The 15,266-nt window shown below is 38.6% G+C and overlaps 1 protein-coding gene across 10 annotated transcripts in view; it reads right to left on the bottom strand.

The window, feature by feature from the left end:
- MLLT10 (MLLT10 histone lysine methyltransferase DOT1L cofactor) overlaps window positions 1-15,266 on the bottom strand; it is a 128,523-nt gene that overhangs the window by 78,717 nt on the left and 34,540 nt on the right. For 5 of the 10 annotated variants that reach the window (XM_014056116.2, XM_014056117.2, XM_014056119.2 and 2 more), the window contains 2 exons: window positions 2,013-2,116; window positions 1,598-1,691 (listed from right to left, as the gene is read on the bottom strand). The exons of 2 other annotated variants lie outside the window; for them this stretch is intronic. In XM_014056116.2, coding sequence (XP_013911591.2) covers window positions 1,598-1,691; window positions 2,013-2,116 — 198 coding nt within the window. Of the gene's footprint in view, window positions 1-1,597; window positions 1,692-2,012; window positions 2,117-10,012; window positions 10,183-10,895; window positions 10,984-15,266 lie in introns of those variants that run through there. 3 more of the 10 variants (XM_087712682.1, XM_087712683.1, XM_087712684.1) reach the window with 3 other exon arrangements.

The following is a 15,266-nucleotide window of genomic DNA, read 5'->3' as shown; positions in this document are numbered from 1 at the left end:
GACCTTGGATGAAACAGATTATCTGGATCCCTTTCAGTCGGGTTCCAGGCCTGGTTACAGCACCGAAACTGCTTTGGTCGTGCTGACCGATGATCTCTGGCGGGCCAGGGATAGAGGTCATTCCTCTATCCTAGTGCTTCTTGACCTCTCAGCGGCCTTCGATACCATTGACCATGGTATCCTTCTGCGACGGTTGCGGGAGGTGGGAGTGGGAGGCACCGTCCTATGGTGGTTCTCCTCCTACCTCTCGGACAGGTCGCAGTCGGTGTTGGTTGGGGGACAGAGATCGACCCCTAGGCTCAAATATGGGGTGCCGCAGGGTTCGGTCCTGTCCCCCTTCCTGTTCAATATCTACATGAAGCCGCTGGGTGAGATCATACGCCGGCGCGGGATCAAATATCATCAATATGCGGACGATACACAATTGTATCTGTCCGCCCCATGCCAACTCAGTGAAGCAGTTGAAGTGATGTGCCAGTGCCTGGAGACTGTCAGGGTCTGGATGGGAGCAAACAAGCTTGCACTCAATCCAGAAAAGACCGAGTGGCTACTGATGTTGCCTCCCAAGGATGGTCCTGACATTCCACCCCTTAGCCTGGGGGGTGAAATTATTCACCCCTCGGAGAGGGCCCGCAATCTGGGTGTCTTCCTGGATCCACAGCTGATGTTAGAACACCATTTGTCGGCTGTGACCGGGGGGGGGATTGCACAGGTTTGCCTGGTGCACCAGTTGCGGCTCTATCTGGACCATGAGGCACTTCGAATGGTCACCCACGCCCTCGTCACTTCAAGACTGGATTACTGTAATACACTCTACATGGGGCTGCACCTGAAGAGTGTCCGAAGACTACAGCTGGTCCAGAATACAGCCGCGCGAGCGATAATGGGTGTACCTAGGTACACCCATGTTACACCTATCCTCCGCGAGCTGCACTGGCTTCCCATTGGTCTCCGGACCCGCTTCAAGGTGCTAGTCGTTACTTTTAAAGCCATACATGGTATTGGACCTGGCTACCTGAAAGACCGCCTCCTGCCATTTACCTCCCAACGACCAATAAGATCACACAGGTTGGGCCTCCTCCGGATGCCGTCGACCGGACAATGCTGGCTGGTGGCTCCCCGAGGGAGGGCCTTCTCTGTAGCTGCACCGGCCTTGTAGAACGAGCTACCTGCAGAAATCCGGACCCTCACCACTCTCCCGGCCTTCCGTAAAGCGACCAAGACCTGGCTGTTCCGGCAGGCCTGGGGCTGTTGATTAATTTCTAGCCCCACTTGATGGAATTGATGTTGTATGGATTTTAATTCTGTATTTTTTAAATATTTTAAATGTTTTTACTTGTTGTGAGCCACGCAGAGTCCCTAGGGAGTGGGCGGCATACAAATCCTATTAAATCTTAAATTTTAAAAACCACTGTATGGTCAGATTTTTGAGGAAAACCCCCAATATACTCAGATTTACAGAAAAAAAATCTCCAAAATAAAATGTCATAAATTAAAAGTAAATTGAAACTTGCAAAGTGGGATAAATCTTAATAAACCTTAAATTATGTATTTATGAAATGTAGGAACTGCAATGCTGAATTCGACAAGTTCTTACCAGTTTACTGAAATGGTATTTACAGTAACCACAGTATTGGACATTGTCTGCACCGTTACCTTCTTCTTCACAAAGAAGTCCTGCAAACTGTGCACTGAAAAAAAAACCATGAAGGGTCAAACATGGTTGCTTAACAAAATTTTGCACTACAGTTATTAACTGACTTTTTAATTTGGAGGAATTATGCTGTAAAACTAATCAATAAAGTATCTATATGATATGTAAAAGGAACTTAGCAATCAATATTTGGAGAATAAATGTAAAAAAAGGAAATTTCCCTGAGATATTGCAACAGTAAAATACATTATATGTAACTTGTCTGAATAACTCTGGTAATTTGTAGCAACATATAAATTTATCTAGATAACAAAGAAAGCACAGGGGGAAAAAAGAATTGTCCTTTCTGTTTACTTACCATGTTACATGGAAAGCTTGGCGACATCCATGTTTATTACAGGTCATGCAAGCACCTGAAGCTGCTTTGCTTTCTCTGCCTTGCTCTTCACATATATAACATGTCTTTGGGGGGAAAAACAATATTGTAATTAGTATACAATTTGCTTTAAGCAGTTTAAAACTTGACAACAAAAGAGTAACACTGAACAATTCTTCTGTTTTCAGACATGTTATTTTACACTGAATGTGACCTCCATCTGAGTATTCTGTAAGAGTTCCCAATTCTGTATCCATGCAATAAACTGTTTCTACTACTGACCATACAGCACTGGCAAATACATCGATTGTATGGTAGATTTTCACACTTACAGGATATAGTCCCAGAATCCCTGACCGGTTGTTCTGACATCTGTAGTTATGAAAACCTTGAAAAGATCCACTGTTACACCCCTTGTAGTTTTCCTACCACACAAATAGATTGGCAGATAATGCTGTCAATATGGCACTGCCCCACACCTTGCAACATCTTGAATCCCAAGAGACCTGTGCACAAATCCTTTTTGTAGGGTTCATCTCAGCATTCAATACCATCATTTCAGAAATTCTTTACTCCAAACTGATTCAGCTAGCTGTGCCTGCCCCTACTTGTAGTGGATTACAAGCTTTCTGACAGATATAAAGCAGCAGGTGAAGCTAAGGAAAATCACACTGAATATCTGAAACCTTCAGGGCTTTGTACTCTTATCCCTTAACTCTTTTCTCTGTATACCAATGACTTCATCTATAAGGATCCCTCTGTTCAAGTACTGAAATTTGCAGATGATACAACAGTCATTGGTCTCATTTGAGACAGTGATGAGTCTGAATATAGACAGGTTGATGAAGAACTGGCCCTGTAGTGCAGCCTGAACAATCTGGAGCTGAACATGTTTAAAACTGTAGAAATGAGGGTGAATTTTAGGAGCACTCCAGTGGTGGGTTCCGGATCCCAGTGCAACTGGGCCAGGTGCCCACCACATGAACGTGCAGTGCATGTGCACACATGTGCAGTGCATGCATGCGTACTTACCACCCGCAATGCTTCGCAGCACTCCAGCTGCTCAGCGGAGCATTGCGCACCTACTCCATGCGCCTGCGCGGAAGCCCCGAAAACTTCAAATACTGGTAAAGAGCATGGGCCGGAGGGAGGGCAGGCTCTCCGGAGCACTGTACCAGAACGGTACCTGGTGCTTCTGGCAGGCATCAATACGCCTGTACCGGGGCGTACCGGTCATAACCGGTACCAAGAGCCAAGGTGGCGCAGTGGTTAAATGCAGCACTGCAGGCTACTGCTAGATCAGCAGGTCAGCGGTTCAAATCTCACCGGCTCAGGGTTGACTCAGCCTTCCATCCTTCCGAGGTGGGTAAAATGAGGACCCAGATTGTTGGGGGCAATATGCTGACTCTCTGTAAACCGCTTAGAGAGGCCTGAAAGGCCTATGAAGCGGTATATAAGTCTACTGCTATTGCTATTGCTATTGCTATAACCACTGGAGCACTCCTATTCTATCATGTCTTACTATATTAGATAACACAGTATCAACAGTAGATTTCTTCAGGTTTTGGGGTTCTATAATTTCCCTGGATTTGAAATGGACACCTAATATTAAAACCATCATTATAAAGGCACAACAAAGAATGTTCTTCCTGTGTTAACTCAGAAAGTTTTGACTGCCCCAGGACCTGTTGATACATTTATACAAATGATTTATAAAATTTGTCATTTATATTTCTATAACTGTCTGGTTTGATACAGCAATCAGGAGAGGCACAGACTTCAACAAATAAGACTGCAGAAAAAATAACTTTAATCAGCTTGCCTTCCATTGAGTTGTATATTGCATGGGTCAGAAGGAGAGATGAGAAAGTATCTACAGACCCCTCACATCTTGGACATAAACTGTTTCAACTCCTCTCCTTGGAACACTGCATGCCAACATAACTACACCTAGAGAAAGTTTTTTTCCCTCTTGCCATCATTCTGCTGAACTCCTAATCCCCACAGTAATTAATGTCTTATGTATAAATATATTTATCCATGTAATATGGCTATATTACTATTATCCCCATCTTTTCTACTACTTCCTCTTTTTTATCATCATTATTACTTTGTTGTTTTTCCATGTACCTGAGAACTTTTGCACCACAGAAAATCTCTTTATGTGTCTAATCACACTTGTCCAAATAAAGCATAGCATAGCATTGCATAATAGCAAGGGTTCCCAGTCCCAGGAGATGGCTCACTATCGGATTGTGGCCTATTTGAAACCAGACCACATGAAAAATGGACAAGTGCCTGTGCGTGAATCTCCACTCATACAAGTGGCAGGCAAGCACATGCGCCTGTGTGAAGCTCCGCTTGTGTGAGCAGAGGTATCTTACATTTGTGGGCAAAGCTCCACTCTGTGAGCGGAGGGCACTTTTGCTCATGCATAAAACTTCATTTCTGTGAATGGAGCTACATGCACGAGCGCATTCTGCTTCCACAACTTGAGCTTCTTGTGCGATTACAAGTTTCTGCTGCTCATGCAAGTAGAGCTTCGGGCACAAATACAAGCATCCTCCACTTCTATATGAAGTACCATTTTCACAAGTGGAGAATGAGTGTGTGTACTACTCGTACAAATGGGCATGTATGCTCTGGACTGGGTGCCAAGCTAAAAAGATTGGGAACCAGTGCTGTGCTGTGCTGTGCTGTGCTCTGTTCTGTTCTATTCTATTTTATTCTATTTTCAATAGCAAATGAAACTCAACTGACTCACTGAATAAATACTATATTGCAGCAGGAACAAATGTAACACAAAAATAATTCTGCCCAGCAAGTCACAACTGATATTATTAATATTAGTAAAATAAAAGGTATAACTTGCCTAACTTAAGTATTCATATAATTCTGTTAACTTCTTAATTTTAGTAATATGGAAGTATTCCAAAAAGGCAAGGATCAAGCACAGAGACATAGATGTGTAGGTGGTTTCAAATGCATAAGCACAAATGAGGTCAATTCTACATGTTGAAAACTTTTTTTCCATAAAAACTTCAGGAATATGTAATATATTGTATATTGACTCCACAAAAACTTCAAACAACATAAATAAATCTCCCAAGATCACTGAAAAGATTACATTCTGGAAAATCAATTCTTGATATTTTATAGTTTTTAGAGTTATTATCTCAAATAAAGCTTCTGCCTTGTGTGTAAGTGCACAAGAAACCCTTATACTTCAGACTTATTCTTATGGTACGCTACATTAATGCAATGATGAAACATGAAAAGAATCTTATTATGCCAATGTATAATGTCTAAAGTTCATCAAATAATAATAGAGGAAAATATTTGTAGCTGATCAGATAAGTCAGATGAATTTTGTCTTTGGAGGAAAAAAAGTTTTATTGGGTATACAGGCTGGTGCTTTATGTATTTATTTGGTCTGCTTCTTAGTGCAGTTCAAGGTATTCTTCTGACCTTTAAAGCCCTTAACGGCATAGGTCCTGATAAATTGCTTTGGCCCACTAAGCCCATCCTTCTCATGCAAATAGAAAGGACCTATTTCTCTTTAGTCTCTAACTATCGGGAACGAGAAGAGGCTTCTCAGCTGCAGTGCCTGCCCTTTGGAACAGATCCAAGGTAAGACATGCTCTCCTCCTTCCACAAGAGCCTAAAATCTTAGCTCTGCTGAGAGGCCTGGGGGCCAAATGGTGGAGTTCCAAGCTGGAGGTGGCTGCTGGATTGATGGCAGACTCCAGTGATCTCCAATCATCCATCTTCTTGGTTAACATATTGACATATTCTTGTTGTGTTTATTTTATTGTTCTATTATTTAATTTCTATTCTGTTTGCACTTTAATTTTCTTCCTTTTATTATTGTAAGCCACCTAGAGTAGCCCCATGGCCAGAAAGGCGCAAATAAATTAAACATAAATAAATTTGTAGCTTATGTAAATACTTTGAAAATGAAAATTTCAAAGATCCTCTAAAGATGGTAATAGGCTATTTGAAAGTACTGTTCAAATATACTGGAATTCTCAATAATATACATCTCAATTAATTGTTTCATTACATGAACAATAAATGCTGATTGTAGTAGGCAGCATATTTTTTCTTCAAAAAATATTCCATTGTAACCCATAATTAGATATTTGTCAAATGCATTCTTTCCAGTCTTCTTAATAATATCTGACTAATCTACATCTATTTTTATTATATTATGAAATGTAAATAAACATTTGTACCTACTTTTCTGATATAAAAAATCTGATTTATAAGGAAGTTTTTCAAATATCACAAGTTGAATTCGGACAGTTGCAGGCCTACATTTACGATCTTGCAAGTAACTATTGAGAAGTATTGTAGTAAAAGATGGAAGATGTAATTATGTTCCTTGCGGCATATACAAATATAGGTAGTCCTCGTGTTACGAATGCAATGGAGCCTGCCTATTACATTCATTCATAACCCGAGTATTTGTGGGAGTGAATCCCATATCTTGAACATAATTACTCTCTTCTTTCACACACACATTCACTAATTGAATGCGCAGTTTGTTAAGTGCACATGAGGTATTTCAGGGTGGGGAAGACCAGGGGGACCTAGTGATGGAACAGGCCACTTTCTTAAGACCACCGAAAGCCTCCCCAATCCACTGAAATACCTCATGCTCCCCAGAATTCTCCCCCAACCTGCTGCATCAGGTCACTTACCATGTGAAGATATAACAAGCTGTCTCCTCTCAAGTCTCTCAGCCGCACATGCCCCTCCACAGATGCGTTTTGGTGTGCGCAAGCTCCCCCACTAATTTGCTAGCCAAAATGGAGGCTTGAAGAGGCAAACTCACCCTTCCGAACCTCTGTTTTGACTTACAAAGTGCAGAGTGGAGGAGAATAGATAGGATGAATGTTGCAGAATCTCTGTGGTTGTTCATAAGGGCAAACAACTCCCATGGTGCTGCAACATTAGTAGTTTCAGGACTTGTTTGTAAATACTATGGGGTGCTTATCATATAACTTCAAACATTCGAAACGCTCGTAATCTGGGGATTGCCTGTATTTCCTAAGTTACATACTGTAAACTCAATGTAATGCAAAAGCAACTAAGATGCATAGACACAGTTCCACTGTACACAAAATGCACTGTAATACAGTAGACAGATAAATACCCAATGTATCAAAAATTGGATTGTTACGAGGCTTTCTGAAATAAACTGGTAACATAGTAAGAGCAATCATGTATGACTCTGCTAGTGGTATAAAACTGGACAATTCATAAGAACATAAGCATTTTTTTGATTAGATCAAGAAAGCATATAATATAGCATCCCATTTATCACAAAAGACCATCAAATCTCTATGAAGTGATTCATAACTAAGGCAGGAAAGGAAAAAGCTATCTCTTATTACAGGTAGTTTTTGATTTACAGCCACAATTGAGTCCAAAATTTGTGTTGCTAAGACAGTTAATGTTGATCATGTGACCATGGGAGTGCTGCAATGGTTATTAAGTGTGAAAGTCATATTTTTAATACTGTTGTAACTTCAAACCATCACTAAACAAATGGCTGTTAGTCAAGGGCTACCTGTATTGTTGCCACCTCTTAGTGTTATCTTTAAAACTCAAGCACTCAGGTTGGCATGGAGCTGATAAGAACTTGTTCCTTGAAGATACTCATTTTGCAGTGTGGCTTCCCCCCCCCCTTCCATCCCAATAATATAAATACTTCAAAGTGAAGTGTTTTTTAAAAAAAATTGTAGGACACAGAAACAAATAATACATACATTCACAGTATATGTGATGCAATATACAACAACAATAAGACACCCATTAGATGTGAGAAAATACAAACACCCTTAACAATTGCTGCATTTTCCCTTTCCCCATTTTAGATTATTTCTTTGATAGCTGAAACACTCAGGGACTCCAGAATAAGTTCCCTGTTGTTTGGTTTATAAATGAATAGTCTATTGTTCACAAGTACAATTTTTTAAAAAAAGAATAGGTTTCGTTAAAAAGAAAATATGGTTTCTCAAACCATAATAAGAAAGACATGAGGTCATGCTAAAATGCTAATATTTTTCTTAAAAAGCTAATAATGAAGCCTAAAATTCCAGGTAAAATTAGTAATAATTTTAGATTATCATAAATTATTATGAATATTCAGGGAAAGGGGTGGTATAATGAAATTTGAAGTCTGGCAACAAATGATAAATTAACAACAGAAATTAAACTTTAAAAAGGGATGATTAAAGTAAATAATTATAATGAAATATTGGGGGGATTTTATAAAATCAGTGTTAGTGGAAGACAATTGAATAAACCTACTCAAGAATATATGTTGTTTTGGCGAGTATAAGGGCACAATTGGAATATATTGTATATCTAAGGAATATAGGGAGGGAGATCTCCAGGGGGTGGGAGAGCCCTGTAATATGTTTTTCCCCTTTTTATTTTGTTTTTCTTTTTTTGTATTAAGTTGTATATGTACTGTTAGTATTATTTGTGTTAAAAAAATTAAAAAATATTTTAAAAAGCAAAATAATAAAAAAAAAATAAACTATTATGAATAGTTTCCATGAATAAGCTTTTCTTTCCTAAACTTAATCTCCTTTCTCAGCCCCTTAAACTGATGATTATCATTGCTTCTTCTATGTTGTTCAAATCAGAATTTAACTTTCTTGTATTATTAACTTAAAGAAGAATAAAAATTAACATACACCTATAAAACAGGATTTTTTCCAGATACCTTTTAAAAATATTATCCACTCACAAGTATTAAATTCCTAGTGAATATACTATGTACAGTATAGCACTTACATGTTTATAATGTAATTAAATCACATGCTCAAGTTGTATATTCTTCCTTGTTGCATGCTTATGATGTTTTACTATATCTAGACTATGGACAACTATTAGCAGTGACCTCATATAATATGATAGTGATCTTCTTCTAAAATTAAAATTCTATGCCATTCATTTGACTTAATAGGATTGAATCAATGCAGTAATTTTTAATAGTAAGAATGCCCTTTTTTCTTTTCTAGCTCTCATATTCAGAATAAATTGAATATAGATACTCCTCGGTTAGCAACCATTTGTTCCGTGATTGTTTGCAATTATGTTGGCACTGACAAAGCATCTTAAAATCCATGCCTGATGTTATGGCCTTTGCAGTGCCCCCATAGTAACGTAATTGCAATCTGTATATTTGGCAACTCATTTGCACTTATGACTAGTTGTCAACCAGACTACGATTATGTTATTATTATTTGCAATTTTCCCGGCTGGCTTCCCCAGAAAGTCAATAAATGGGAAAAAGAAACGAGAAGGAGTCCTTTTATCTCCAGGAGCTGGCTGCAAATACCCATGCTATGAAGACTCTGTTCCAAACGCCCACTTGGATTTTGGGACAAATCTTTTTCAAAAAGTCCCCAGAGACAATTCAAGGATTTTGGCACAGTGTTTGTAATACAAGGTGTTTAAGCAAGCCCCTAGAGGGAGTCCTCGTCTTTGGGTCTGGCTGAAAAAGTCTGTTCTGAAATTCAAGCAGGATTTTCAGTCATAGCAGAATTTAGTCCAGAGTAGAAAGACTGGGGAGAGTTAATAAACTAAGGAACAAGAGGTAACTTAGGCAGGTGGGAGAGGCCTGATACAAGGAGTTTTTCTTCCTCTCACTTGGGCTAAAAAATCTTGGATTTCAGCAAGGAGAATTTTCAGCGCCTGAGCAGAGACGCATATACTAACAGATTGCAGCAGGCCTCTCAACCTCAAGGTAGTCCACACTCCTTAGTACTCCATTTACTTAACAACCCAAAAGTTAACAATCATAATCAGGTAGTCCTTGCTTAATACCATTTATTTGGTGACCATTTCAAATTGCAATGGCACTGAAAAAGTGATTTAGAACTGTTCTTGCATTTATGGTTATCGCAACATATCCATAGTCAGATGATCATGATCCTGAACCTTATCAACTGGCTCATACTTACAATAGTTGCAGTGTCCTGAAGTCCATGTAATCATTATCTGCAACCATCCCAGCCAACTTTCAACAAGCAAAATCAACAGAAAAGTCAGTAGACGGTCACAACTGACAGTCTTGTGCTGTCACATTTAAAAATCAGGAATGATTTACTTACGGGGCATGATAAAAAGTCATAAAATTGAGGGTGGTCACATGATGTCTCAATGACTGCCCCATGCACCTTTTATATTTATAAATTCAAGATTTATAAGGTATATAAGTAATAGCACACTGAATTAGTTCTGGGTCACATATTTGGTTACTTATAATCTACCATCTATGCCTCATTTCCCTGAAAATAAGCCCTATCTCAAAAATAAGTTCTAGCATGTTTTATGCATGCACCTAATATAAGCTCTACCCACCTAAAATAAGCTCTACTTAAGAGCCCGCACAGAAAACAGCCTGCCCATTCTGTCTGGTTACTCATGGTGCCACAGCCATGAGCCAAGGGGAGTGTAGCTGCCCCACATACCCCACAGCAGCTTACCTCAGGGCCCCCGCAGCCAGACAATCCACACCCCAACACCTGCCTCATGAAGACAGAACCAGCACCCATGTGCACGAGCCCATATGGCTGCTGGCCCACTTCTTTTGCTTGCTCATGGCCACAACAGAGCAGGAGCCCGAGCAGTATGCTGGTGCTGTGAGGCGACTCAGGTGTCTGGGCATGGATGGTCTGGCTTTGGGGCATTAAGATAAGCCAGTGTGAGGTCCATGGGGCAGCTCCATCCCTCCCATCTCATGACCGCAACATTAGCATGCTGCGCAGCCTCCTGCCCTGCCACAAGCAAACAGAATAAGTGGGTCTTCCAAACACTGGGGGGGAGATGAGAAATAAGACATACCCCAAAAATAATCCATAGTGCATATATTGGGGCCCAAAAGAAAATGATACCTGGTTCTGTTTTTGGGGAAACACGAATATTACATAACCTGTAAGAGTAATAGATACAAATTAGGACCATTCTTTGTATCCGTCAGTCACTCCAAGTAAACAAAACAGGAAATGCAAATAATACTATTCTATTCTAAGCCTACATTAACAGAATCTTGCAAGTCTGAAAGTACAACTCTCTTTCCTTTACTTTTAACTGCTGATCAATAAGGGCGAGTTTTTCCTAGGTTTTTTTATATGACTATTAATCCACTGGCAGCATCTACCTCTGTTGTCTGACTATTCCTAGGCAGCATCTCTTCCCCTCATCTCTCAACGTCATTTCCATATATTACAATGTCAATGCTTCCTTATGGCAGCATGTGACAGCCACTCTTCATTTAGCAGTTACCTTGTTAGTGCTAAATATACAGTCTGAACATCTGGCGATGAACCATAATAAAAATATTTGAATACCACTGGCATTGACAAAATCACCATCAATTATTGTAAAAAGCAGCTTTAGTTTGAACAGTTTACATCCTGCAACAATATTATTAATACCATTAAACAATAAGCAATAAGCATTTATAAGTTTTTATTTCTTTTCTGGAAAATGAATTTTGGTGCCAGCAACAGAATTATACCCTTAATATATTAGACAATAGAATGTTTAAATTCAGATATTTCTAGTAACTATAGAAAATAAATGTCATTTCTGGTGGGGAACTTTCTTCTGTTTGAAAAATACCTCTAATGTCAATGGGCTAGTCTATATGCAGAAAATACTAACACAATTATCATTACTCTATACACATTAGATTTTAAACTATATTTATTGAACTACTCACACATGGTATTAAAATATCAATTATAGTTCACTTATTACACTAATTTTAAAAAAACAAGCCATTTTTTTCATTTTAGAGGTAGACATTATTCATCTAATTTGCACCAAATCTATTCTCTGGAAACAATTATGGTAGCACTAAAAATGCTGGAGGGAAATTACTCTTGAGTTCCAACCTGCTATTTGATTTGTTCTGATTAATTTTTCAGATTTTTTATTAAACTTTTTTCTCTAGAGCTAGAAACAACTAATGTGGGAATTTTTCAAAAAAAATCCTCATGTCATCAAACTATGAGATAGACTGTGCTAGGACAAAAAGACAGTAATTCTCCATAGCTGAATAGAAACTTCTCTAGACAAGAGAAATGATCCTACCACAGAGGAAAAGTATAGCATATCTCCTCAAAAGGTCTTCTTTGAATCCAGAAAATTTGGAGAATTATTGTATAGTCAAGTCTCCAAACTTATTATATAAGCATTATAACTTCTGTCACTAAATTAAACAGATCATCTGATTCTTTCCAAACTATTGGAGACAGATATAGGAAGAAACAGCATTACTTCGGTCTAGGCTTTTGTTAGGATGTAGAGGGAGGGAGGGTGTCCCTCTTGATCCTTTTAGATCTCTTACCTGCTTTCAGTGCAAATCAACCATGCTAACTTCTGGTATGCTTCTGAGAATTGGGGGAGGGGAACTATGCTTCAGTGAATGTACTCTCATTTAAGTGAGCAGTTTCAGTTGAAGGGAAGAAGTTCATCCTAGCAGTGATTCCTTTGCAGGCTTTGTCTCTTTCACTCCTATTGTTTAACAACCATACTGAAATTGCTAGATCAGATTTTGGGTAAGATACCATCAAAATGCTGATAATACCTGCTAAATATAGATCTAAAAAACTATGAGGAATTGGATGGGAAGAAACAAAATTGAAATTCTGGCATGATGTAGGCCATGTTTATTTTTTTTTAAAAGATTCTTGTTGATTTTATTGTTAGCCTGGACAGAGTAGCAAGCTTCCTGAAGGAGGAAATCTACAACATGAGGTTCATTCCAGATTCTCAGTTGAAGGGGGCTTTTGCCCAACTGTGTTTAACTGGAGTAGGAAGCTGTGGCAACAATCATCCATATCCTTATTTATTTATTTATTTATTTATTTATTTATTTATTTATTTATTTATTTATTTATTTATTTATTAGACTTATATACCGCTTCATAGGGCTTTCAGCCCTCTCTAAGCGGTTTACAAATTGTTTTTTTTTTAGCAAATTGAGTCAGCAACTTGCCCCCACAGTCCGGGTCCTGCGTGCCAGAGGTGGCATGCAGAGCCCTCTCCATGGGCACACATGTCATTGCCAGCTGCTCTTCTGGGCTCCGTCATGCACATGCACGCTGGCCAGCTGGTCTTTGCGGAGCAGCTGGCTTGTACACATGCGCGTGACGGAACCCGGATAACAGCAGCTGGCCGGTGCACATATGCACTCTGGCACATGCACTCAGTTTTGGCACTTGGTGCCCAAAAAGATTAAGCCATCACTGCCCTATACTATACTAGCAATTGCTTTCTTTTGTCCATTTTGAAGCTATTTTTAATCTACTCCTATGTTTTTAATATTCCCTCTGTCACAATGTTATTTACTTTTAATAATACATTTTAATCTAGAATTTTGATCCTTCAAAAGTCACTGACTAGTCCCAGCCAACCTGGCCATTCCTAAATATGCTGGAAAATGTAAACTAATACAGTCAAATTAATCGAAGGTTGTCTGCTACAGATAAGCAAAGCATATTTCAAAGGAAAACCTAAGATCCAACCCCTCCCCCACATTTACTTTTGCATCTTTCTCTGCTGAATTATTTGTAGTCAAATTCCCAAGTCTTTTGATAGTGAGGCAAAAATGTAACAAGTGTACATCAAGATTCTTTCCCAGTCCTCACTTCACTCATTTAACAGGACTAATTGATCAGGTAGTTGCATTTTTCTGCCTTTTTAGAACCACAAGGCCCCTAAAAAGTCTATTGCAGTTTTCACTTTGCTATAATGATCAGTTCCTCTGAAAAATCCCTCGCACAAAAAGATTCTAAGCTATTTTGGCTAACTCTTTCAGAAGATAAGATCGCTACTCATATCTTTCATGCACCAAAGTTGGGGAGATACTACTTGAAATACTGAGTTTTCTCTTCTGTTCAATTTTTTTAGTTTGGAAAAGAAAGGAATATTTTACACAGTGTCTTGTTTCTTAAGCAAAACTATAGATATATAAATAGGGAGAAACTACAAGACAGGAACCTTCGCTCTTTCTTCTGGCTCCCTTAACCAAGAAAGAAGCAGAATAGTACTTAAAGCAGAACCCAGGCCACTTAAGTATGCTGTTGACAAGAACACGTTGCTACCAACCCAAAACGTGAGGTGATGTTCTAGTTCTGACTGTCGTGATGTCTTCTCCTTGCTCCTTCCCTTTTGGCAAATGAGGAAACCTCTATGCTGCCATTGTTTCAGCATAATCCTGGTAGACTATACTGCCACTCTGTCTGGACCAGCATTTGCATTTGCAACCTTAAAATTATTGCAATTCTCTGAAAGATCCTCATCAATTTCTATGGGTTGCAACCTAGTTTGAGGAATATTTGTTAAATTTTATTTATTTTACTTATTAATTAAATGTATATGCTACCCATCACACAATTCGGAGATTAGCTAAGTGATTGAGTGTGAGCTTGTGTGCGAGCATGACAAGTTGAAATATAGCTATCTAAAAAACACTACTCAAGGAACAGCCATTAGTGTATTAAAATCAAAACTGGACACCAGTAAGAATACAGCGATGCAAGGAACACTTTTGTTTAAATGAAGTGAATTCTTATCAAATACTGCATTTGGATGATATAAAATTGGTTTGCATAGCTTAAGTGACAAAAACCAAAAACAATATTACAAGACATATTGTAAAGATGACTCAAATTAGCTGGGAGCAACAGTATTATATTTAACATAAAACTTGAAAAAATCTTCAATTAGCAAACAACTATCACATTCAACTACCAAATATCATTGAGGATATATGGGGTGGTCATAACACTCCAAACAATTGATTATAAATTTAATATTCACCAGCAGTGGGACACAGCTGCAAAAAATATAATGCAACTTTAGATTACATTAGCATAAGAATAATTTCCAAATCACAGCAAATAATAATTCTATTCCATTCTACTTATTTAGGTTCCACTTCAAGTACTGTGTCCGGTTCAGAGCATGCTATTTTAAAAAGAATTCAGAGAAATTTGAACAGGCCCAAATAATGTGTCTCAGAAAGTTCAGACTACCCCAGAACCTGTTGATACAGTTCTTCAGAGGAATTATTGTACTTCTATAACTGTCTGGTTTGGTATAGCAACCAAACAGGACAAGTATAGACTTCAATGGATAATTTAGGACTGCAGAAAAAACAATTGCATCTAGCCTGCCTTCCACTGAGAACCTGCATATTGCACA

This window comes from Thamnophis sirtalis, unplaced genomic scaffold (genome assembly GCF_051295495.1).
Source record: "Thamnophis sirtalis isolate CommonGarterSnake01/CBP01778 unplaced genomic scaffold, rThaSir2_p1.2 scaffold_4, whole genome shotgun sequence".
Lineage (NCBI taxonomy): Eukaryota > Metazoa > Chordata > Lepidosauria > Squamata > Natricidae > Thamnophis > Thamnophis sirtalis.
The sequence above is the reverse complement of the archived record's forward strand: the minus strand, read 5'-3'. Positions and strand labels throughout refer to the sequence as shown.